This window comes from Amblyomma americanum, chromosome 2 (genome assembly GCF_052857255.1).
Source record: "Amblyomma americanum isolate KBUSLIRL-KWMA chromosome 2, ASM5285725v1, whole genome shotgun sequence".
NCBI lineage: Eukaryota > Metazoa > Arthropoda > Arachnida > Ixodida > Ixodidae > Amblyomma > Amblyomma americanum.
This window is the reverse complement of record NC_135498.1, coordinates 104,171,564-104,197,088: the sequence shown is the minus strand read 5'-3', so window position 1 is coordinate 104,197,088 and position 25,525 is coordinate 104,171,564. Positions and strand designations below refer to the sequence as shown.

The 25,525-nt window shown below is 51.6% G+C and overlaps 1 protein-coding gene and 1 non-coding gene across 2 annotated transcripts in view; both read left to right on the top strand.

Annotated features, from left to right (window-relative positions):
• Nucleotides 1-25,525, top strand: part of LOC144119951 (uncharacterized) — a 49,299-nt gene that overhangs the window by 13,176 nt on the left and 10,598 nt on the right. Inside the window, exons 2-3 of the mRNA XM_077652449.1 lie at nt 17,983-18,214; nt 25,121-25,411. Of these exons, the coding sequence (XP_077508575.1) occupies nt 17,983-18,214; nt 25,121-25,411 (523 nt within the window). The remainder of the gene's footprint in view (nt 1-17,982; nt 18,215-25,120; nt 25,412-25,525) is intronic.
• On the top strand, nt 14,582-14,682 carry LOC144122302 (U6 spliceosomal RNA). The gene has a single exon (XR_013312899.1). It is a non-coding gene; the product is annotated as a U6 spliceosomal RNA (small nuclear RNA).

Here is a 25,525-nt window from a genome sequence, read left to right as displayed (position 1 = left end):
GTTTCGCAGCATTTGGTATGTCACCCCGTCCGGTCCGGGCGCCGAGCGGCGGCGGCAGCGCTGCAGCGCATTGTTCAATTCCGCCGCGGTGAACGGCGCATCACATGGACCTTCCGAGGCGACGGGCGAGGGACTGGCGTCGCTTCTGGGGCTCTCAGGAGCAGCTATGTTAGCGGCGTTTGCGGGGCTGGGCGGCGCGAACCGATCGGCAAACCGCTCTGCCAATTCTACAAAGCTGAGCCCGCTGGAGATTGCGAGGGCGGCCAGCGGTTGACGGTTTGCCTGTGGTTCGGTGATGCGCCGCAGGGTGTCAAACAGCCTCCGCGAGCTGACATCTTCCTCCATCCTTTGGCATAGTGAAGCCCACTGCCGGCGGTATAGCTTGTTGGCGTGGCGGCGCGCTGCTGCGTCCAAGCGGTTGTAGACAGTCCAGTCGGCGGCTCTGTCAGTCCGTCGCGCCCGTCGCTCTGCGCGATCTCTCTTCTCGCGCAGATTGAGCAGCTTCATATCAGGTGCGGGCTGCCCTGCCCTTACCTCTGCTCGTTGGGTGGCTGCGAGAGCGCTTCGGACTAGACTTGAAAAGAAATCTGCGCCAGTGGCCGCCGCCTCGTCGACCGCCCGCCTGAACGCACTCCAGTTGGTAATGGAGTAGGCACGTTTGGGACGCGCCTCCATCGCAGTGGGTTCAATTAGGATGGAGTAATGATCCGAGCCCCAGAGAGATGGTGATCGGCGCCATGTCGCCTCGATGCCTCTGGATGCGAAGGCAACGTCGATGCAGGAGCCGGTTGTTCCGCGTCGTCGAAAGGTGGGCTCGCCGGTGTTCAAGGGGGTGAGTCCCAGCTGCGTTGCTGCGTCGTGCAGGTCGTCTCCCCGCGCAGAGTGGCGCGCACTGCCCCACGCACTATGGTGGGCGTTAAAATCACCACAGATGATTTGGCGCGGGGCACAGCACGAAGACACAGCACGAAAACACAGCGCGTTCCACGCGACAGCTGGACGCACATAAACACTGGCCACCGACGTGTCAACACCACCGACGCGCACTGTCACCACCACGCACTCCTGGGCATCAGATGTCGCCGCCGCCGAGCCGACGAGGGTGTGCTGGACGTCCTGCCGCACGTATATCGCGCACCTTGATTTCCCGGGGCGATGAGATGTGACACAACAGGGCACTGCAGCACAGGTGGGTTCCTCGCACGTGGTGGCTGAGTGGTAGCCAATGTAGCCAGGTAGCCGCATCTAGGGCTCCCCGTCATGTGAACGTACGTACGTCTCCTGCAGCGCGATCCCTGCAGGCGAATCCTGTGCGATGCGAACTCGCATTTCGGCGTACCGCGCCGCAAGTGAGCGCACGTTCCACTGCAGAATGGATGGTATGCAGGAGGGAGTCCGGCGGCTAGCCATCATGCTGGCTTATCTGTGCGGGAGCACCCGCTGCTTCTAAGCAAGCCCGGTGTCCATCGGTGCCCTCCGGGAAAAGTGCGCTGAGGGCGCGCAACGCCAGCTTTAGGCGCGCGATCTCCGCGTCCCGTGCGTCAGGGGGCTGGACATGAGACGCGGCCGCAGGCTCGGGCCGCGCTGTACGGGACGCCGGGCAACCGGATCGCCGCTGCCGCTGCCGGCGCTGCCGTTGCTTCTGTGACTGCTGCTGCTGCTGCTGCTGCTGCTGCTGCTGCTGGGGTGTTCCGCTGACGGCCTGCGCATAAGAAAGAGCGCGCGGCGTCTGCTGATGTTGCTGGGCTGGGGCCGCTGTCTCAGCCTGGACGACGGCTCGGACAACCCGCCTGGACATTTCCTTTCCCCCCAAAAAGCCTATTAATATTATAAGCGGTGACCGGGCCTGTGAAAATTGGCTTTGAGGAAAGAAAACCATGCAATAACTGTCTCACATTATCACGGTGGAGACCCGAACCACGCCGTAAGGGGACAAAGGAGGGAGAGAGAGAAAACGTGGTAGAGCAAAGGCAGGGAGGTTAACCAGTAAAATGTTCCGGTTGGTTACCCTGCACTGGCTAGAGGGATGAGGGGGGGCGTAAAAGAATAAGAACCAGAAAAATGCGGCCCATAGCAAAGCACTACAGGCAATGAAACAAGCACTGTAAGTCAGAGGCCGCCGCAGATGTGGCCTGCACATCTTGAGGGCTACCGACTGCTGCGACCTGAGTGGAACAGACCGAGGGCCCTCCATCACAAGGCAGCGCAGACATTTCAGTGTCAGGAAAGGCTGCTTGCTGTTGAGGCAGATAATGTTGATGACAACGTAAGGATACGACTTCTCGGAAGGTTGAGGCTGGAGGATGCGTTGTGCCAGCTATTGGACAACAGCAAGCACAGTATTGAAAAAATCCAGCATCTGCAGTGCATTATGTGCAGCTGGCATGTGCATGCTAGACAGCAGCACACGCATGACATTCACGATTGACTTTAGCATTGCAATCACTTGCTCGTCTGCGACCTGGCCTGGTTTGTGACCTACTACTCGAGCAGCGGTAGGCTCAAGAAACTGGGTGCACGGTGCTGGGGTGGGTGCAGGGTGCTTCGGGAGCGATGGCCAAGTCACTTGCCGGCCCCGGTCTTGGACCAGAGTTGTGACTTGTGCTTGATTAGCAATGGGCTGGGGACTCTGTACGCAATACCTGCTTGGCCACTGCGGGTGTTTGTAGCTCAGGCAGGGATGGCGAAGGCCCGTTTGCGACAACCTTCTGTGCCTTGTCAGTCATATTGCTCCCAATCCTTAGAGTAGTATGCGGAGGGAGAGGACAAGTTGCGAAAATTTTTGGACGATCCTTTCCGATGCTTGCTACACTTTTAGAAGGTCTGTGACGAGAGCGACGACGTCGTCGCACCTTAGCGGTAGCCTCTCTGTGTGTGGAATTGTCTTTAGTCATTTGTTTGAGCATCGCCCTTTCCCTTTTCAGGCGAGGACAATCTTTTGAGGCAGCGTCATGAGGGCCGCGGCAAATCGCCCACGTAAGGACTTTTGCCGGCAAGAATCGGCGCTGTGTGGCTGAGTACACCGTGGGCACACGATAGGGAAACTGCACACACTACTCACGTGTCCTATCTTCATGCATTTCCGGCACTGGAGAGGCTTCGGGACGAAAGGCCGAACTGCATGCCGAAAGTGCCCAACATTCACGTACGTTAGAATGCAGTCCCCTTGGAAGGTCAACTTGATGCACTTTGTCCTTCCAAGACGCTGAGCTTGCAGTATGTCTACACCGTCGGTGGCTGGTTGATTCAAAATGGGGAGTGTCGTGGATGGACCCGCCGTGTTGACTCAGTGGTTAGGGCGCTCGGCTACTGATCTGGAGTTCCCGGGTTCGAACCCGACCGCGGCGGCTGCGTTTTTATGGAGGCAAAACGCTAAGGCGCCCGTGTACTGTGCGATGTCAGCGCACGTTAAAGATACCCATGTGGTCGAAATTATTCCGAAGCCCTCCATTACGGCACCTCTCTCTTCCTTTCTTCTTTCACTCCCTCCTTTATCCCTTACCTTGTGGCGCGGTTCAGTTGTCCGACGATAAATGAGACAGATACTGCGCCATTTCCTTTCCCACAAAACCAATTATTATTATTAAGAGTCGCGGATGGCTACGTCGACGTCGTAAATGACCCCTGTCGTAGTGCCACTGCCTAGAAGGACATGGGAACGAACGCTGATGCCGCTGAGCGTTCTCATGCTGCTCAAATTCTCAAGCGCGTTCCGGTCCATGACATCAATGACGACGACATTCCTGAAACGGTTCACCCTCGCATCTTTAATTGCTCCCGGGACGCGAGCCTCCAGGAACGCAGACGAGGCTTGCCTATTGATGTGTTTGAGATTGTCGGTGGGAGTCTCTGGCACAAATAGGACAGTACGTGCAGATGATCCTCGCTCCGTAGTGATCATGGACGCACTTGATGACGACGAGTCCTCACCTTTGCGCAGTCTCCGTGTGGCCTTCTTGCTTAGGACTCTGATGAAGCCGTCGTCAGCCGAACGGTCATCACTGGTGGCCGAGTACGCCACGGTGGCCTGGCTGCTTGCGTCATTCGGGAGGCCAAGACGTTTCCTCTGGGCGTCAGTGGCTGAAGTTCAACAGCGAGCGGAATGAAGTTCAACAGTGTCCACTTCCATCACCGTCACCAAAAAAGAAACAGTCGTTTCATTATAATGCCGTAAATGAGGAAGAAACTGAAGAGGCGAAGGGACGGCGTTCTGGTCTAGAGCCCGACAAAGGAGGGAGTGCGGGTGTCAACCATTGCGATTGCATGGAACTCGTACCACCCGAGCGCCTGTGAGGTATTCGTGTGTGTGGTGGCGTGGTCTACGAATGCGACGGCGAATGACACATACCTCTATTACGGCCCCTCTTGAAGTGAAGCGAAAGCTTCGCTACGCTAGGTAGAACCGATTTCGCCGCGCATTGCGTTTTAGCCCTCCACGGTGGCTGTGTGGTTAAGGCGCTCGTCTACTGAGCTGGCGCAGTTCGTGTGTCCACCGAGATATGTGAGACAATTGCTGCACTATTTCATTTCCTGAAATATTCGTTTCTCGTTTTTCGTTTTTTCGCTAATTGACCTTCAAGTGAGCCAGAGGTCAAGTGTGGCTTTATGCCTTTCCGCATGTAGTCCACCATAATGTCACACCACTTGGCCTGTGACCTTTCGACCTTTCGATTCGCCGGTAGAGGGCGGTAGAATGGGCCGCAGCGTTAATTGGGTGACCCATCTCTCGCGATCACTATTAACGGCCACCTGTAATGGTGGCAGGGTGGGCGCGTTGGCTATCCAGTGTGCGACACTTTACAAACTCATCCCTTCCCTAGCCATCACGCGCACGGAGGCCCGGTATATACGATCGGACTCTAAAATTGCCATACTAAATTTCACCCGCGGGAGAGTTCACGTCCCTGCATTTCGCATATTGAACTCCCTCGCCGCACACCCGCCCCGCCACATGGAGCTCATATGGGTACCTGCCCAGTCCGGGAATCCCGGAAACGATGCTGCCAACGCTTTAGCCCAAGGTTCTCTCAACCGGGCACCGGCGGCCTCCGATCTGGGGTTCTCACGGGAGCGCATGCATTCCTTCAGTGAACTGACGCAGGCCTGCAAAGCCGAGCGTCGTCTGTACCCCCCCCCCATTCCCTCCCTCGACAATTACCACGAGACACTTTGGAGGCGGCTCCAAACACGTACCTTACCCTCCACTTATATACGCTCGCGCTATCACTAGGTCCACAGAAACCCCTCTTGTACCCTCTGCACACCCCTAAGCCACTCTCGATCATATCATTTTCCTCTGCCCGGCGGATCCTCCCCCGCTGGGCCTTACCACTTGGGAGGCTTGGGAGACCCTACTGCGCTCCGAGGACCCGGCCAAGCAACCATCGCCACAGGCCGGGCTGCCAGCGTCATGAGCCTCCGGGACATGAACGTCTGATTGCAGTGGGGCCGTGCGGGGGCCCAAGGACCTGTGCGTCCTAAACTCCCCTGTATGTAATATAGTTTACACCACCATCCCTCACCATGTGGTTGAGCTGTGCAGCGATATGCGAGACAAATGCGGGCCTTTCCTTTCCTCTAAAATCGCGATAACAACAAAGACGCAGAACGGCCAATTCAAAGAGCAGTGTCACTGCAGCTCGTTCGAGATCTCTTCGGGCGGCGGATTGGCTGTTTTGAGAGTCCTCCTACAGAGAGAGAGAGAGAGAGAGAGAGAGAGAGAGAGAGAGAGAAAGAAATTGCTGCAGAACCTGGATAGGGAGTGAAAGCAGTATAGTGTATCTGGCAAGTAGACGCGGCTTGGCGTCTGTAACGTTGAGTGCGTTCCGCACACTGGATATGCAGCGGCTTGGCGTCTGAAACGTTCAGTGCGTTCCGCACACTGTATAAGTACCCACCACGGTGGCTGTGGTTTAAGCGGTCGTCTACTGTGTCGGAGTAGACGAACTCGACCGTGGCACCGACCGCGCCTCGATGGAGGCGAAACACAACTGAGGGCACTTCAGTATGCTTACTTGGAGGAACGCGAAAGCTTGTTTTGAGGAAAGGAAACGTTTTGACGAATGGAAAGGGCGCAGTGGCGCTCAGATCTGCACATCTTGGTAGATAGCCCAGCCCCGCGAAAGCATGACCTCTGGCTCTGGGAAGGTCAAATTCAGCGGTACGCAGAGCGGATTTACCTAGCGTTCTGGAACTTTCGCTTCGAAAACTTTATTATTGGAGAGGAATTGACACCCAACGATATGCAAGCGTCGCGACGAAAGGGCGATGGCGTTCCGCGGACACACTATAGCAGCGCTGCAACACGCTGTAGCGTCCCATTCTTAAAGGCTAAGCTTAAACGACGTCCACCTTCTGCACGCGGTACAAACTGCTTCTACAATTTTTTCTGTTCGGATGAAATCATCGGTACTTATTGCTAGAATATTCATTGCTGCTCATCGCACTGCACTACAACATGCTGTCCTATCCAGCAGACGAAGATGTGTTAGAGAAATAGGATCTCTAGCTAATTGAGCTCTATTACACAAAAGGAAATGTTTAGCGCACACTTCTATAATGCTCCACTTAAGGGGAAGCACAAAATTATTAATCAAAATGAGCTTCCCATCTAAGAATAAAATATTCGTGATCTAGCCCCTGTTATGCTTGGCTTATCCTCCTGGGGGAAGGTGTACAGTCTGCGCCACCCTTGTGTAGATCGCTAGAGCACTGCACCGGCCGGTCAAAAGTGGAGAATGTCCTTCCTCACAGGCTGTACCCACATCCCCAATCCCACTCATTCTTCCTGGGAGGCTGCTTTACGGACCGCTCAGCCTACAGGCCAGAAATGGCTGGTGGATCTGGCTTTATGTGAGGCACAAGACCATGGAATCCTGGACCAGTAGGGAACCGCCCTGGAAGATTTTTTTTTGACGTCTAATAAAAGTTGTTTCCATCCATCCAAATGAAATTACAAAGGAGTCCTTGGTTTGCATGCAAAATGCTTGTGCCAACCTCAGTTGCTCACAGGCTCATAGGGCTGTACCTCTCCACAAGCGTAACCTTTGAAAGCTAGACGCTATGACAAGGTATTGACTTTTATGCGGTTGAGGACACATCTCGAGCGCTCTAGACAAGGATGCCGCCTAATGTACGTTCTGTGCCATGGTTTAATTTGTGTAAACAAACCATGTTGTCACTAAGCAAAGCCTTACGCACTCGTTTCGTTGCGCCTCGGCGTTAGCATTTGTTTATTAGTTTCATACCCATCCATAAGAATTGTTTTCTTGAGTAAAGGAAATTGCGCAAAAATTATCTCGGATCTCGGTAGACCCCTGAACCGCGCCATAAGGGAAGGGATAAAGGAGGGAGAGAAAGCAGAAACGAAGGAAGAATGTTGCAGTGGAGAGAGGAGGAGGTTTATGATTGGTTTTTGGGGAAAGGAAATGGCACAGTATTTCTCATATATCGTTGGACACTTGAACCGCGCCTTAAGGGAAGAGATAAAGGAGGGAGGTAAAGAATAAAGGAAGAAAGAGGTGCCGTATTGGAGGACTCCGGAATAGTTTCGACCACCTGGGGATCTTTAACGTGCACTGACATCGCACAGCACACGGGCGCCTTAGCGTTTTGCCTCCATAAAAACGCAGCCGCCGCGGTCTGGTTCGAACCCGGGAAATGCGGATCAGTAGCCGAGCGCCCAAACCACTGAGCCACCGCGGCGGGTAAATAAAGCGGAAGAACATTTATTTCCACCGAATATGGCGCGGCAGCCACCTCCGGGTCCGCACGCAGGCGTCCGGGGAGCCAGTCTGTCTCACCGCGGCCGGCGGACATCCGACCCCGTCTATGAAAAGAGGTCTTGAGCCTCGGCCGCCAGGCGGACGGCGAAGCGCTGAATTTTTTCATCGGAGCTTCTTAGCGAGGTCTCCTATTCATCGCTAGTTTTAATCGTGTTGCGCCCTGGGGCACGAACGCATCTTCATATTATGTGATCTATTGTTGCCACGTGGCCGCAATAATATTAATAATAATAATAATATTAATAATAATAATAATAATAATAATAATAATAATAATAATAATAATAATTGGTTTTTGGGAAATAGAAATGGCGCAGTATCTGTCTCATATATCGTTGGACACCTGAACCGCGCCGTAAGGGAACGGAGGAAAGGAGGAAATTAAAGAAGAAAGGAAGAAAGAGGGGCCGTAGTGGAGGCTTCGGGATAATTTCGACCACCTGGGATCTTTAACGTGCACTGACATCGCAGAGCACACGGGCGCCTTAGCGTTTTTCCTCCATAAAAACGCAGCCGCCGCGGTCGGGTTCGAATCCGGGAACTCTGGATCAGTAGTCCAGCGGGCCGCAAATTTTACAAATTTCGGTTTGTGCACCGTCTCTTTTCCGGAGTTCCCGGGTTCGAACCCGACCGCGGCGACTGCGTTTTTATGGAGGAAAAACGCTAAGGCGCCCGTGTGCTGTGCGATGTCAGTGCACGTTAAAGATCCCCAAGTGGTCGAAATTATTCCGGAGCCCTCCACTACGGCACCTCTTTCTTCCTTTCCTCTTTCACTCCCTCCTTTATCCCTTCCCATACGGCGCGGTTCAGGTGTCCAACGATATATGAGACAGATACTGCGCCATTTCCTTCCCCAAAAAAACCAATTATTATTATCACCGTCCCTTTTCCTCCCTCTGGCACCCGTCCAACTCCTCCACAGGGGCGAGAAGAAATTTCGAGCCTGGAGTCCTCCAGTCGTAGGATACCTTTTTACTCAGGGATCTATCCAGTGGCGGATATATCCTCCTGTCTTTCTTCAGATTGTCGTTTAGATCCCTAAATTTGCCAATACTTTCCTTACTTTTAGATGTTGCTGTGGAGGCGTCCCCAGCACCCCGAGGTAGCGAGGAGCGGGCGAGTATGTGGGCAGCCTCGTTTACGGCGAGACCGGCGTGGGCTGGGGTCCAGAGTATAGTCACGCTTTCGGCGAGACTCGACTCGTTCAGAATTTTGGCAGCACGATTGGAGACTCTACCCTTGCTAAAATTCCTAACTACCGCTTTGATATTGCTGACGACGTATTTCACGCCTGGTCGTGCAGTATAATGGCTGCTGCAATTTCCTCCGCCTGTACCGGCGTTAGATCTCGGTGTCCTTCGATTCCTATGGCGATCCCGGTTTCTAATAGGGCGGCAGAGGTTACGAAGCCGTCTTTCCATTTCGCCGCATCGGTGTATGTGACCGATCCCGGCAAGAGTTTGTCCAATTTGTTAACCAGGTGCTTAGCTCTACTTTTCCTCCTCTCCTCGTCGTGTACGGGGTGCATGTTCTTCGGTATGAGCGAGACGTATAGATGCTTTCTGATTGCCCTATCAATGCTTTCTCTGACACTCTCGCCTTCCCCGGGGGCTACTAGGTTTACCCAGTCGAGGATTTGTCTACCCGCCGCCCTTCCTACGAGTCTCTCTCTGGAAGATCTTGACCGCCGCAGCTAGCTCTTTCCACTCATTATGCAATCCCATTTTCTGTAGAATGTCGTTAGGAGTAGTTATGGGGAGTCCTAGAGCGCACTTCGTGCATCTCTTTATTGCAGTGTGTATTTCCCGTTCTTCAGTCTTGTTGATATTTAGGAATGGAGTCGCGTAGCAGACTCTACTCGGGACAAAAGCTTGTACGAGTCTGTCTACTAGCCTCCGTGAGGCCACTCCTTCTGTTAGGCGTCTTCTTAAATACCCTGACTACGAGCTCCGCCTGGTCTTTTAATTTCTTGACCAGGCTTTTGTTACTACCTCTGCTGTTGATAACCATACGTGATATTTTAATTTCATCTACTTTCGGGACGTCGTTCCGTTTAATTTAATTTTGATACCTGGAGTTATCTTCCCTCTACTGCTGCTCAATACCAGGAGCTTCGATTTTTCCGGCGAGCAGCATAGACCTACTTCCTCCGCGTATTTGCTGATTATATCCGCTGCCTCTTGGAGCCTGGATGTGATGTCCCAGTCGTTTCCTTCGCAGATCCAGACGGTTACATCGTCCGAATAGATGTCTACTTTTTAGTCATCGAGATGTCCAAGCTTGCGGGGGAGCTTCCTCATTACTATGTTAAAAAGGAAGGGTGAGAGCATGGCCCCCTGCGGAGTGCATCTGTTTCACAGCAGGAACTCCTCCGATTTTAAGCCCTGAAGGCTGATGATCACCGTCCCGTCTTGCAGGCATGATCTGATGTAGTAGCAGGTTCTTTCGCCTACTCTTAGCTCAGCAAGCCGGTCGAGAATGGCGTCGTGGCTTACGTTGTCGAAAGCTTTCTTGAGATCTAAGCCTGGAATGGCTTGCGCAGTTTTTTCTCTGAAGTCTCTGTCTACATCGTTATGCAGTCTGAGCAAGGTAACTTGCCTACAGAGGCCGGGCCTGAATCCGACTATTTCAGCCGGCCACGCATCATTCTATTCGGTGTATTTGGTTAGCCTCCGCTGAATGACTTTATCTAGTAGTATGCCTACGCAGGAGGTTGGCGGAGATTCTATAAGCCCGATGGTTTTCCCTGCTGGTGGATTAGGGTGATCTGAGGCCTCTTCCACTCTTGGGGTACTTGGCCACTCTCCCACACCTGATTTAGATATCTGGTTAGGGCACTGATCGATTCGTCGTCCAGATTGCCGAGCATTAACGAGGTCCGGCCCGGGGGCCGATCGTCTTTTTAGGTCGTGCAGCTCGCTCTGACTTCTGCCACCGTTATGGGTGGTGGTTGTGGTGAAAACATTTATTCAGAACGGACAGGAGGTGTTTGGATCAGCCCGTAAGGGACCGATCCTTACAAACACTAGGTGGAGGTCCCTAGTTTGAGACCCCAGTGGCGGTAGCCGCCGCGCGGGCGCGCCCGACTAAGGCTTGTTGGGCCTGTAAGTCGTGGCAGCCGAGCAGGGTCGCCTCCCAGTCCTCCCGGGTTGGGTTGGGGATGGGGGGAAATGGCCGGGTTGGAGGGGCAGGCCCACACCATGTGATAGGTGTCCGAAGACACCGCGCTACAGTGCGGGCAGTTGCCGCTAAAGGAGGGGTCGAAATGTTTTAGGGCTGCCGGGCACAGCAATGTATTGGTGAAGAGGCGGAGAAGGAGCCGCTCATCCGCCTTCTTGAGGCCTTTACATGGGCTAGGGTAAAGGCGATGGCTATCTTGACAGTAGGTTGCGATATTTTTGAACGTATAGACCGGATTAACATCGGGTTCCTGATCAGGTGGGGAGGAGAAAACAGCCCGGTGAGAGAGCGCGCGGGCGGCTGCGTCTGCTGCCTCGTTTCCTGCCAATCCCTGATGAGCAGGGGCCCATATGAGGTGACGGTGTGCGGGGTCCGTATCCCGTATGCAATTTTGGTATATTCGATAGGCTAGGAAGGGAGTGCAGCCTTGTTCGACGTTCCGACAGGCCCCTCGCGAGTCGGTGATTATGTATTTTGAATTGGAATGTGAGGCCGCGAGAGCAATCGCGACCTCTTCTGCTTGTGTTTCACTGCGGGCTCTGAAAGTGAGGCCGTTAACTGTGTTGCTGTTGTGAACTACCGCGGCCGTGTACCATCCCCCGTGGTGAGGGTCGGAGGCGTCCACGTAGTATACACCTGTTTTGTTGCCATAATACCGGGCTAGCGCTTCCGCTCGTGCCAGGCGCCGACCATTATGGTCTTCATGTGACATGTTTGCTGGAAGAGGCCGCACGTGGAGGGCACGTCTCCACAGTTCCGGGATGTGAAACCTGTGTTCCTTTAGAGGGGTGTGCTGGATATGGAGTCGAGCAAGAAGGCGGCGACCCGACTCCGTTAGCGACAAGCGCGTGTACTGGTTTGTAAGGTGCGCCTCCCGGAGCTCCCGGAAAGTATTCACCACCCCAAGGGCCATAAGCCGGCTGTTTGAAGCAGTGATGGGGAGGTCAAGGGCACGTTTAACAATTTTGCGAAGGATGACCTCAAGGGCGTCCTCCTCTTGTTTCCGTAGGTGGAGATAAGGAGTCGAATAGAGAATTCGACTAATTACGAAGGCTTTTGCCAGCCGCAAGGCATCCTTACTTCGTAACCCTCCGCGTTTGTTGGAAACCCGGCGGACCATGCGGCCCACCTGGTCTCCCACCTTACGGAGTTTGGCCAATGTAGTGTCTGGCCGCCTGTGTTTGTGGATGTAGAGTCCGAGTACCCGTATCTCATCACTTTCGCTTATGGGACCACTCTCGAGAGAAAGAGATATTTTAGTTGTGCACTTCTGTGAGGGGCGGAGGTGCACAAATTCCGATTTTTGAGGGGAACATTGAAGACCGCAGCGGCGGGCGTAGCGGTCTACTATCGTCGCCGCTGTTTGCAGGCTGGTTTCAATGTCCCCTGTGCTGCCCTGTGTAACCCACAGAGTGATGTCATCGGCGTACAGGGCGTGCTGCACGCCGGCGACACCACCCAGCTGGGCCGGCAGGTGCATCGTGGCCAGATTGAAGATCAGCGGGGAAAGTACCGCGCTTTGAGGGGTTCCCCGCGTGCCGAGTAGGTAAGGACCATGCTCTCGATCTTGAATTCGAATGTAGGAATGACGATCCATGAAAAATTGGCTTATGTATCGGAATGTGTTGAGGCCACAGTCGGTGTGACTTAGGTTAGTGAGTATGATCTCATGTGTTACATTGTCAAATGCCCCTTTAAGATCCAAGGCGAGTACTACCCGGTCATTATGGGGGCATTCGAGGGGGTCAAGGACTTCCCGATTGAGTTGCTGGAGGACATCCTGTGCGGATCTGTGTGGGCGGAATCCGAACATGGTGCTCGCAAAGACATGTTTGTGTTCAAGATATGTAGATAACCTATCCCGCACCATCGTCTCCATTAGTTTGCCCACACATTAGGTGAGAGAGATGGGGCGGAGGTTATCTGTGTCAATTAATTTGCCAGCTTTAGTAATAAAAGTAACCAAAGCCGTTTTCCATTCGAATGGCAGGGGGGTGCCCCCGCGCCAAATCGCATTGACGTATTCCAGGAGGGACTGGTATGCCAAGTCGGGCAGGTTCGTCAAAAGCTTGACGGTGACCTTATCCCGTCCTGGCGCAGTGCCCCGTTTCATTTTGGCGAGAGCCGCCCGCAGATCATAAAGCTGGAAAGGTTGATCCAGCTTCGTGTTTTCTCTGCCTGCATAAGAGTACGCAGATCCACGGGGGTCTTGGGCTGTACACAGATACTGGTCCCGAAGTTTCTGTGCCAGTTGAGTCGTGTTGCCGGGAAAAGCGTGCATGGCTCGCTGCAAATGTTTTTGTGTTTCGGTTCGTGTTTGGGTTGGGTCGATAGGGCTCGAAAGAGACGCCACGTGTTTCGGCTGGACATTTGTCGCGCGGCCGTGTTGCATCTATTTACCCAGTTGGAGTCTGCGAGTTGGGCCGCGTACTCTGCCGCTTTCTGGGTAAACTCGGCAATTTGAGCTTTAAGCTTCCTATTGTGTTTTTGGCGTCGCCAACGGCGGACGAGGCTGCGACGGGCTTCCCAGAGGTGTAGAAGGTGGTTATCCACGTCAGTGACCGCCTCTGAGAGCTGGATGTGTGTTTCATGCGAGGAAAGGTATGCCAGCAGCTGTTGGGACCATGCTGTGTAGCCTTGCGCGGAAATGGGTGTATTATCAAGTGAGTTAAAATTTTTCCTGAATTTCGTCCAATCTGGGATACGGGCTTGTGTTCTGGAACGCTTGAGGGAGCGTGTGCTAGGTGTAGTGTTAACGATGCAGTGGTCGCTACCGAGGGTCTCCTCGGCGTTGAGCCAGTCTGCGTGTCGTATGTTGCGAGTGAAGGTTAAGTCCGGGCACGTATCCCGTGTCACGGAGTTTCCTAGCCGTGTTGGGTGGACGGGGTCCGTGTGGAGGGTGAGGCCCAACGTGGACGCAAGCTCCGCCAGCCTACGTCCGCGCGACTCCTCCTTGCGATACCCCCCCAGCTGACTGGGAGCGTTAAAGACGCCCACAATCAGCAGGGGATCGCGGCCCTCTACTCCGCTACTCTTAGCGCGCGGCTAAAGAGGTCCGCAAAAGTCACTCGCTTGAGTTTGGGAGCGCAGTACACGTTGAGTATATGCAACGGCAGGTCCCTGCGGCGGAGTGGTAGGATAGTCACCATTACATAGGAATACTCGAGCTTGAAGTCGAGATCCACTAAGTTGGCTGTGTAGGCTTTGTGAACGAGAAGACATGACGCGGGATCCTGTTGGAACGTCGTGTAATTTGAAAGTGTGGCGCCCAGGCCTGGCTCCTGGAGGGCAACCACGGCTGGTAGGGACTCGAAGGTTTCAAGGTAGAGGCGGAGATTGGCCCGCTTAGTGCGGTTTTTAAAGCATCTACAGTTCCATTGTGTTATGGGCGCGTCAAGCTCGCTGTTCGTGAGTCCTTTTTAATCTCTTTTGCACTGTCGAGGGGGGAGCTACGTACATAGACTTGAGCTTCTCGATGAGCTGTTTGTCCTTATCCCCAAAGTTATACCTCGCCTTGACCTCTTCTATGTTGGCGGCCGTCTTGGACTTACTCGGGTCTATCAGGAATCTGAGAAGTTGCCAGGTCTTGGCCCCATTCATGTTGCCCTCCATCCAACGTACATATATTAAAGTACATGTACTAAAATTAGAACGATGCAGAGCAGATTAGCATGGCACCTGCTGTGGAGAGAGAAAGAGAGAGACAATAATTATAATAATAATTGGTTTTAGGGGAAAGGAAATGGCGTAGTATCTGTCTCATATATCGTTGGACACCTGGAGCGCGCGGTAAGGGTAGGGATAATGGATGGAGTGAAAGAAGAAAGGAAGAAAGAGGTGCTGTAGTGGAGGGCTCCGGAATAATTCCGACCACCTAGGGATCTTTGACGTACAATCACAGGATTGATTGAACAACTTTAATTTTCATCAGAAAACAAGTTTCTCTCCGCCCGCGGCACGCAGGCTTGGGACATGGAGAGTTGCGCGTCCGCGGTTAGAGGCTCGCTGGCAGTCAGGATTGATTGAACAACTTTAATTTTCATCAGAAAACAAGTTTCTCTCCGCCCGCGGCACGCAGGCTTGGGACATGGAGAGTTGCGCGTCCGCGGTTAGAGGCTCGCTGGCAGTCCTTGATTGGTAGCAGCCTCTTTTCCGCCAGATAGATGGTGTTGCCCTGGAGCCCAGGGTCCGGGCTTCATACCAGGGTTTCCCAGGCTTCTCGACTATCAATATTTTTGCTGCCCGCCCAGGGAGAATTTGGGCACTTCCAAATTATGTGTCTAACAAAGAATGTACTTGAGCAAAAAACACAGGACACAACAAAGTAACACATAACGCTCTGTTATGGTCGTGTGTGCTACTTTGTTGTGTCCTGTGTTCTTTGCGCAAGTACATTCTTCGTTAGAAATGAACCAACTCGTCCAGACAAGAGTGTTAATCCAAATTATGTGGTCGAAGGTCCCTCTCGCCCCACAGTGTGTACATCGATTATGCGACCTCAGCTTTGGGTACACGTGGTAAGCCCATACCGGGCTCATAAATGTATTGGTTTTTAGCCGCCTCCACGCGACAGCTTCTCTATTGTTTTATTTTGGGTCTGGTGGGGGACATGAATTCTCGGTGCACGCAGCATCACATATATCAGAAGCTCCTACCGCGCAATATGAGCGCTAGCGTTTATCAGTGTATACGCGGCAGGCTCGAGCGAGATATTACACCAAAACATACAAAAACCGCTCTGATATCCTTTATGTCGACGCGGCAAAAAATTGTAAAGTAGGATTTTCCACTGCAGTCGCAGCCTACGAAGACGGCACTGTGGGGCCTGCAGCCCCTATCCGAACTCATTCGCCTGCAGAGGCGGAAGGAGCCGCCATCGCACTTACTCTGGCCCACTACACCATAGACAAAAACATAACCTAAATTTGCACAGATTCCCAGGCCGCATACCGCCAATACCTAAAGGGTGCGGCAACGCCAGCCACCACATCATATTCTTGCCACAGCCACCTCTCTCCGCCGAACGGTTATTCTGTCGTGGATCCATGAGAATGCCTCGATCCCCGATAATGAGCGCGTTTATGCGCTGGCCCGAGAACTCACCCGGAAGATCAGGCACCCAACCTTGCGCAAGAGGCCCCATCGGTCCTTTATACATATCATAAAATCACCACATTCTAAAAACTCTGCCGCATGACATTACCATCACCCCACAGTGTATACTTTGTCGCCCTTATCCAGCGCCACATGACGACGATTACAGACGGGCTGCTCTATTTCACCCTACCGTTTCTCATGCTTTCACCCTACAATTACTTTCCATTGTAACACCCGCGGAGTGCTCAGATCTACACTTTTCCACTACCTTTGGGAATGTCCTTCCCCACCGGCAGTACCCCGAATCGCCAATTCCACTCATTCTTGCTGGGAAGCTGCTTTACGTACCGCTCAGCCCGCCGGCCAGAAATGACTGGTTGATCGGGTTTTATGTGAAGCAGAGCAGTCTGCACCTCACTCGGGGCCCGACCGCTCCCAACATGGTGGTGACCTCAAAATTTGTCCGGGGCCAACCCCAAATTTGGCCCACCCACCCACGAAAGTTCACTTTGGCCGATTTGGACCAGAATCGATGTCCGACCATAACTGACCATGCCTAACGCGACGGTTACCTCCAAGTTTGGCGTGGGCTATTTCTAAAATTTGTCCAGGCCATACTTGAAAAAAGCCAGTGCTTTGCACTTTAAAAGGTTTAACCAAGTTAAAACCCTAACAATTTTTTATTGTTTGGCTGCTGAATCGAGGTCACGGGATTGAATCCTGGCCGCGGCGTCAGCGTTTTGACAAAGGTGAATTACAAAAACGGCCAAGTGCTCACAGAAATGGTAGAACATGTTGAACACCAAGTGGTCGAAATTTGTTCCGTGTCCTCCATTACGGTGTCTCTAGAGTTCCCATGAAACACCACGATGTTTTACTCGACAAAAAATACCATACCATACTATACCATACCTTACCATACTGAGGCGTATCCAAGGGAAGGCCCGAGGGGGCCCGGCCCCCCTCGAAATCGCGCTCACCCCCCCCCCCCCCCGGCCTTCGCCCTCTTCAACTGTCTCGGCCCCCCCCCCCCCAAAAAAAAAGAATTGTGCCTACGTGCCTGATACCATACCATACCATGCCATTACATGGCATATCTTACGATACTATACAATACCATACGATGCACTATCGCATCACTCGTACGGTACCGTACCATTCTGTACCATATTTGGTGCATGTGCTCGCAATGCCTCTGAGAAAAAACAAGAATAAAAACCACAACTTGAGCGCGAGGCACGTTCATAAGGTTCCTGAACACCCGGGAAATGAAAGCTCGTGCGACCAGAAACTTTTGCTGGGCAGTTGTCCCTCATCCACAATGCTGCCCGTTTGTCCCGCCTTTAGGGTTTTACCTCCTCGGTAAAGTGACAACTGTAAAGACACATGACACGTTTCAAAGCCGTCGTTCCCTTCATGGAACTTGCATCAATCTCGGGCGCTCCTTTCCATATAGGGCACCAGTAAGAAATTCAATGTAGCGTCGTCAGTTTGCGACCCATGGGCATAACTGCACATCAGCACAGACAGAATCTCCAAGTTCTGTTTTCAACGCGTCATGCTGCGCAATTGTCAAAGTGAAAACAACGTGCAAGTCTTCTTCGACGCGTACAGAATCACTGCTCTATGCGATGCCTTTGGGCGCTTTGACCAGTATATCTACCAGGAAACGTCTTCTTTGTTCGGTCTAACGGCAAACATTCTTTATTCTTACATGTTTGCTTCCCTGCCATATTATGGTCATAACGGACACGTTTAAAGACTGGTCTCCCCCCACCCATGTTTTAGCATTCAGTTAGGACGAGGCGGTAAATGGCTGTAAAAGTACAGACACTCCGGACTTCGTCCTTGAATTAGTCATTTTTAATGGATTTTCTTCCCTAATTGGGTATTTTATTTGCTTGCTTTTCCCGGTACCCAGAGCGGCAACTGGTGGTGAATGTGGAGGCGCCTTCGCCCCCACTGGTGTCCACCATGGACGTCATGCTGTTGTCTCTGGTGACGCTGACGGCGAGCGCAGTGGTGGCACTGTTCCTGCGCCCCTACGTGCTCAAGCTGTGGCCTCCCTGTCGGGAGCCCCGGTGCTTCGACTATGCACACGAGATGGCGCTCTCGCTAAGCGCTACTGTCCACCCCTGCGACGACTTCTACGGGTGCGTCAGCGCGCGGGCAGCGCGCCTTCGAACATCTTGTTTGTATAGGGGGTATGTAATCAAGACACAGTGGTCGCCAATTTGGCGTCCATGCAGCACGGCGAAAGGCTATACGGCGCGTGTCTAATCGGATTATCCACCCTTCCTCTAGCCTGCAGTACTGAAGCTGGGAATTGGACACCAAAATGGCGCCCGTGACTGCACGTGAATACCTCCTATACGGTGCCTCCTCTGTGTCTCATCAGCTTGCTAGTTGTCGAGACCGTGGCTTTATTCTTATGTGTGTCATAGGTGTATACAACGGTAATTTGTGACATATTCACTGCTAAACTGGATGCCAGTAATTAAGGAAAAAAAAACAGCTCACAAAACATTTTTTTCCGAAGTCTGCTCGGAGATGAATCACGTTCGGGTCAGCAGTGAAGCTCTCCGAGTTTTTTCCTCGCGCTAACTACCCTCTCTCCAGTGCCATCAAGCAATGAGGTAGACGGCCTACATTCGTGCTCAATAAAATGCCCTCTTTTGAGCTGTACACCCTGGGTCGATTAAGACGACACTTGTCACATGTCTTCCATTGCGAAAATCATCTCTCATACAGATATCTGATAACCTGGGCGTTGATGAGTAGTACATAAATATGTTGGAAAACACCATCAAGAACATCCCAGAGTGCACAGCCGTTTTAAAGTGGAGTCATAATACACCAGTCAAGAAAAGTTACAGGCAAAGGGATGTAATCTTTTCTTTATTATTTACTGCAGGCCAGCAAGAAGTATTCAAAGCGTTCAATCACTGGCTGCAAGAGCGGATGCTCAATGCCTTCTCAACCTCCAAATAGCGTAAAAGAAAGTAACGGTGAAATCGTCGTACTGAGTAATTCAGAGGCGACAGAATGAACTACAGTGGGCTGCAAATGCCTGATAACCGTGTTAAATGAAAAATCAAACAGAATGGATTAATGGGGTCTAGTGTAAGAAAAAACGTCGTAATGTTTAGCAGTTTGCAAAGCAGCAAAGGCTACCGGAGAAAAAATTACCGGAGGACGAATGCGGATACTCTTACTTCGGCCAAGCGGTCACGGGAGGCTCAGAGAATGAAAAAAGAACTTTGGAGAACAAAAATAGATTGAGGTGCATTATGTATACTCGCTCAGCTGCTGAGTAAACAGTTAACACCGTTGTGAAATATGCAAAGACTTTACTGTGCCAATATTCTTAAATAAGCCGGAACTTTTGAGTCTACTACGAAAGCTTGAAAAGTAATCGAAGACAGCTCTGCGTGCTATGAAATGTATACGAGAGTTTTTACATGCTGACAGACAAAAAATTAATGGGCCCAGGAAAATCGAGTTGCTGATGTGAGAGCTTGCATTACGAAGAAGAGAAAGCGTATCGGCGCTGCTGTCGTGCGAAACGACGGATTACTCACTAAGAAATAATCAGGTTCGGTAGGGACAAGTGTTTCGGTGAGGGAAACGCATTCGGGCAAAGGTTAGAGTGAGGTAGGTTTATGATGTTCAAAAACTGGCAAGCGGGGGGGGGGGGGGGGGGAGCTACAGACAGGGGTTTCCCCAGGAATTGAAATTAGGTGGTTGTCTAAATTTCTGGCGGAGGATGTTGAGATTAGAGGAGAGATGGTAGTCATTCTTGATTTTTTTATTCGTGCCGATGTATCACGCAGAACTATCAACGTTTTTGACTCCAACACCCACGATTAGGATGACAAAATGCCCGTCGTGTGGAAAAAAAATCGTAACCTACTAAACAGGTACCTCCATAAAAACATAGCAGAAGTGTGTACCCCCTCCAAGGGAGTGTGTAGGGCAATCACTGGCTTGAGAACAATTGTAACTGCAGATTGCCAGGGGAAGTCTTTGTCCTGCTGACTTTGGAGAACACGGCCACTGATAATGATGGTGATGATTTCGTGAGCACAGATGTGGGGCGAGAGGAAGAAAAGAGAATGCACCTGCTGCGCGTCAGGACGTCTGCTGCGTCAGCGGACTCAAGCGAGCCGCCTTATTCTGTGTCCGCTTATTGGGCAAAACCATCGCACGGGCGTTGGCGCGTCGTGAGGACCAATCGTCAACTGAAAGCAGTGCTCCGCCGCCAAAGCAGCCAGAACTGCAACCCGGCGTTGGATTTTACTGCATGTAGAAACAACGCTGCTGAAGCTCGAAAATGCAGCTGTACTCAGATGCGCGGAGGTTGTCAGGCGCTAACGAAGAACCATTGAATGATTCGCTGCCAGATCGCATACAAGCTGCTCTGCATTGTACAAATGCATTGTGGCGAAGAGCACAAAATGTGCGGCAAGATCTTTTTGGGTAAGTGGCGCCACCCCACGGCTGCTGTGGAAACCAAAATGCGGACTTTGCAGGAGGGCGGAGGCGGAAAACTGCAGTTGGCAATGAAAGTGCACCAGAAAGTAGCTTAGAATAAGTTCTTTTTCAGCACTGCCGCACAGAACATTATCGTGTAGGTGCTGCTGCTGTTGCTGATAGAAAGAAAAAAAAACTGGAGGACGCTTAAGTTTCGTAAGGACCATGGCTTCGTCTTTAGACGCGACAGCGTGTAGCAGCTTTGCCGAGGTGTACACGGAACGCCATCGCCCGTTCGACGCGACGCATGGCCCGTTGGACAATTTAAGGAAAGGACGCCTGTCTCACATATCTTGGCGGACACCCAAACCGGGCCTTAAGAGAAGGAAAATTAAATGAACATTTGCTTTTAAGGAAAGGAAATGACGCCTGTCACATTTCTCCCTGGACACCTGGATCGCGCTGCAATGGAAGGAAAGATCAATCAATCAATCAATCAATCAATCAATCAATCAATCAATCAATCAATCAATCAATCAATCAATCAATCAATCAATCAATCAATCAATCAATGAGTCAATCAATCAATCGATACATCTATCAATCAATCCTTAACGCTCTCGCCTTAAAATCCCTTCCCTTACGGCGCGGTTCAGGTGTCCACCGAGATGCGCCATTTTTCGCTCACGGCCAAAGACGCCGACGCCGACGACACCGGCTTTTCTGCGACACGAGCTCCTTAACGCTGTCGCGTTAAAAAGGAAAGTGCACGGGTATGCCTACTGGCTCAAGCCGAGCCACGCTCGCTGCCGCGTGCTAAAAGTAGGAGTTAAAGGATAGGAGAGCAACGAGAAAGAAAAGGCGCGCGCTACATTACGTCCCGGGCCGATCCCGGAGTTATTGCAATACCGGGCCGATACGTGCCAGAGTACTTCAAGCCGAGCATTCCTCCATATTCCAAAAATAAGTTTAATATCTTGGGTCCAAGGACCCGCAGCAGATATTAAATCAGGTACCAGGTATCAGGCGGAGCGAGGTTAAGGCGCTCGCCTACTGAACCGCAGTTCCCGGGTTCGAACCCGACCGTGGCGGCCGTGTAGGGTAGTCTTCTTTGAAGACGTATTTAAACGGATTATGAGAATATGTCGGTTTTATCAGAAATTCATTTACAGTAGAACTGACCCAAGGCTTATGGGCATGCTCAGTGTATTCAAATATGTGTTACATGAAAACAGTGAATAGAATCGCCTTTCAAAGAGAGGATAATTGGTAAATATTTATTGCACTATGCATGAAGTAAGCTGAAAAGTGCGGGCATGAAACAAGCTCACATTTTCCTGCTTGAAAGTGGTACGGTGTAACTTTCTTTTTCACCGTTCCTTTTTCTCTCTTCAGCAGCGATCGATATTTGTGCTTCATTTTTTTGCCCTGAAACAGTGAAAATTGGTTTTTGAGGAAGGAAAATGACGCAGTAACTGTCTCACATATCGTGGTGGACACCCGAACCGTGCCGTAAGGGAAGGGATAAAGGAGGAGGGAGTGAAAGATGAGAGGTGGCGTAATGGAGGTCTCCAGAATAATTTCTACCACATGGGGATCTTTGACGTGCACTGACATCGCGCAGCACATGGGCGCCTTAGCGTTTTGCCTCCATAAAAACTTTGGAGGCGGCTCTAAACACGTACCTTACCCTCCCCTTATATACGCTCTCACTATTTCCAAATCCACACAAACCCCTGCTGTAATCTCTGCCAACACCCCAAAGCCACTCTCGATCATATCCTTTTCCTCTACCCGGAGGATTCTACCCCGCGGGACCTGGAGCACCTTAACAGTTGGGAGGCTTGGGAGACCTGCGCTTCGAGGACCCAGCCAAGCAAGCCATCGCCACAGGCCGGACTGCCAACGCTATGAGCCTCCGGGACATGAACGTTTGAGTGCAGTGGGGCCGTGCGGGGGCCCAATGACCTGCGTGTTCTAAACTCCCCTGTGTCTAATAAAGTTTCCACCACCACCACCACCGACAGCACACGGTCGCCTTAGCGTTTCTTCTCCATGGACATACAGACTCCGTGGTCGGGCTCGAACCCGGGAACTCCGGATCAGTAGCCGAGCGCCCTAACCACTGAGCCACCGCAGCAGGTTGGCGTTTTGTGCCGAACCCACTTTCATGACCTGCGCATGCGATGCCGGCAGGCGCTTTCCCGCTTGACCGGTGGTCAAGGTCAAGGCCAAATGCTAACGTCAAAGGTCAAAGTCCAGATAGTTGGTGTAATAGCCTCTGGTGTCGCTGCTGTAGCTGACGTCATGTCTTGAATCTGATTACAACCAGTTATGCTCATGGGTTGACCACTACCTACATTCACGGTGAAACTTGCGGCCACCGTGACCTCTAGCTACATTAAAGGTCAAACTTGTGGCTCCGCTGGCGGCTAGAAAAGCTGGCGTAGTGAAGCTTTCCGCTTCAGTAACCGCGAAACATACTATATGTTCTAACGGATATATCATGATCAACAGATATATCATGAAACTCTTCGACTCTGTTCAGATTTGTCTACTCGACCGATGCACGTCGAGCGCTGTGAGAAGGGCATTCCACGCAGAGATAATTCGACTGTTCCCTTCATATCACTGCAGAAGCAGTAGGCAAAGAGGGTATTACTCGACGATGTTAGAGTGGAAACGCAAGTTAAGTAGGCGCTACATACTGCCTGGAAATATTCCAAACAAGTCACTTCAGTCGTTGTTTACATGAGGTTTGCAGCTGCACAGCAAGCCGCCATCTTCCGACTATGTTCGTCGTGAGGTTCAAACTTTGTTTTATCGGCAGCTTGCAACCATGAGCACTTGGATAATGCAAGATCATGCATTGTCCCTTTAATTGCATGGACTGAATGCGCAGCTTTCGCTCTAGACTTAGTGCATTAAATGTATGGTTCAACCGTTCGGAAAGAGCTGGAACGACCCTGAGAGCCCGCGCTTGTCTTGTGCTTCTGCGCAAGACGGATTCACGCAGGCCGAGTATGGGCGACATGCCTAGGCGGGCGATGTTTCACATTCTTGTGTCTGAAAAGCGGTGGTGGCGTTACTGTCCTGTTTGGACGACACTTCCCGCCAAAACAGTGCTGCACTTCGAATCGCGATCAGCCCAGTGCGGCCGGCGAAGAATTCACTATACCTGGCGCACTGATTCGAACTTTCAAGAAGCGCCGCTACTCCCACCATCCATCCCGTCTTGTTTAATCTTACTCTGTTCTTCAGAAAAGCGACGTTTTTGCAGTGGTGTTCCTTTAACGGGGCACTAAATGAAAGCTTGCCGTTCTAATGAAGTAAATACACCATTTCTTTTTTCCCTGAGAACAAAGCTTTCCTGGGTCCGTAGGAACTTTGATAGGTTTCTACCTGTTTGTAGTTGTCCGCATCTAGCGCAAATCGAGGTCAAAAGTGTTGGGTGCCGCCGACGGCATTGGCTATTTTGTTTTTTTAACATAGGAGGCGCCCCAGTTAATACAAGATGACGGCGTTGCGGAGGGCTGCTTCCGGGGTCACTCTAGGTCAAATCGCTCTTGTTTTAAAATTTCTCGATAAAGTTATGATTTTTTGTTGATGCGGACATCATCGTGTGGTTCAAGCAATCTAATTTATTCAGGGTGTAAAGAAATAAACAAGAGGCAATGAAGAAATCTCTGTCCAAGAAGTCGTTGGAAGGCTTGTGAGGAATGTAAGGGTGCTATGATACAATCTTCGCTGTCTGATTTTATTCGATTCTGGTCATAACCCGTCGGCCTGTCTGACTTTTTCTAGCGGTTACCGGGGAAGAGCGAAAAACAAAGTGTGAGAAGAATCAGAATGAAATGTATACTTCAGTTGAAATCATTATATCACCCCCCTCCCCCCCTACAAACACATACTAGCTTTTTACGTGGATAACAAAACACAATAGCACCATGCACACATGCCGTAATAAGGCCTGCAGTTACGAAACAGTAACGCACAAAACTATTTGCGCTCGAAATGTGCCCGGTATTCAGGTGTACTGAGCGATGTTCCTTATCAAACAGTGCCTCGTATTTACACACACCCTTCCACACCAGGCAAATTATCTGCTTAAGAATAAATATACGATCAGTGCCTGATAATAAATGCGCTGTTATGGTCTTGCATACTTTCCTCTTGAGCTCGCAAACTTTCTGCGCTCATGGTCTCCCTTATTAAAATTCATGAAATAGCACTCAGCGGCTTCTCAATCTTATTAGCGTGAAATATTTAACTAATAGCACTAAAATATATATCTTTCGTGGCAGAATTGCGAGAGCAAGGTGTGAATGTGGCGGCGAACCACACAAGCAACGGAGCGAGTAAACCACCTGACTCCACGCGCGCCGATTCATGGTAAACTAGTGTACGGCGTGACGTCAGTTTCCTGGAAATCGCCAATACGTTTTAGAAGCGGGAAGGATTGTGGAGAAGTTTTTTTCCTGATTGTTGGTGCGCATCCGGTTACCGACATCAGTCCTATGCATCTAGTAGATGTAAGTGTATAGCATCTAGTAGATGTAAATGAAGACCAATGTCTTCACTCGCAGCTACGTGTGCAGCAACTTCGCGCGGCAGTACCCGCGCCATCCAAACTTCCTATCTGTGCTCGAGGCGCGGCTGGCATTCGTCCGCGACCGGCTGCTCAACGACGTGGTCGCCTCCGCCGAGAGCTTCGCGGGCCGCGCCGTGGGTGCCTTCCGCCACTGCGTGGACGAGTACCGCAGTGGCAGCGAGGAAGGCCTGTTGCGGCTGCGCGAGCTGGTCCAAACACTTGGCATCCACTGGACCCGAAAGCCGGCAGCCTTGTCCAGCACGGACCTCGTAGGGCTCCTGCTTAGGTAAGTGTAGGATGTTTTGCTAACTTCAGTACAACCTAAAGCCACTCTAAAGACAAGCTGAATTTCGCCTTTATCGACTGACTACCAAGTCGTTATTGCAGAGGAGGAACTCTA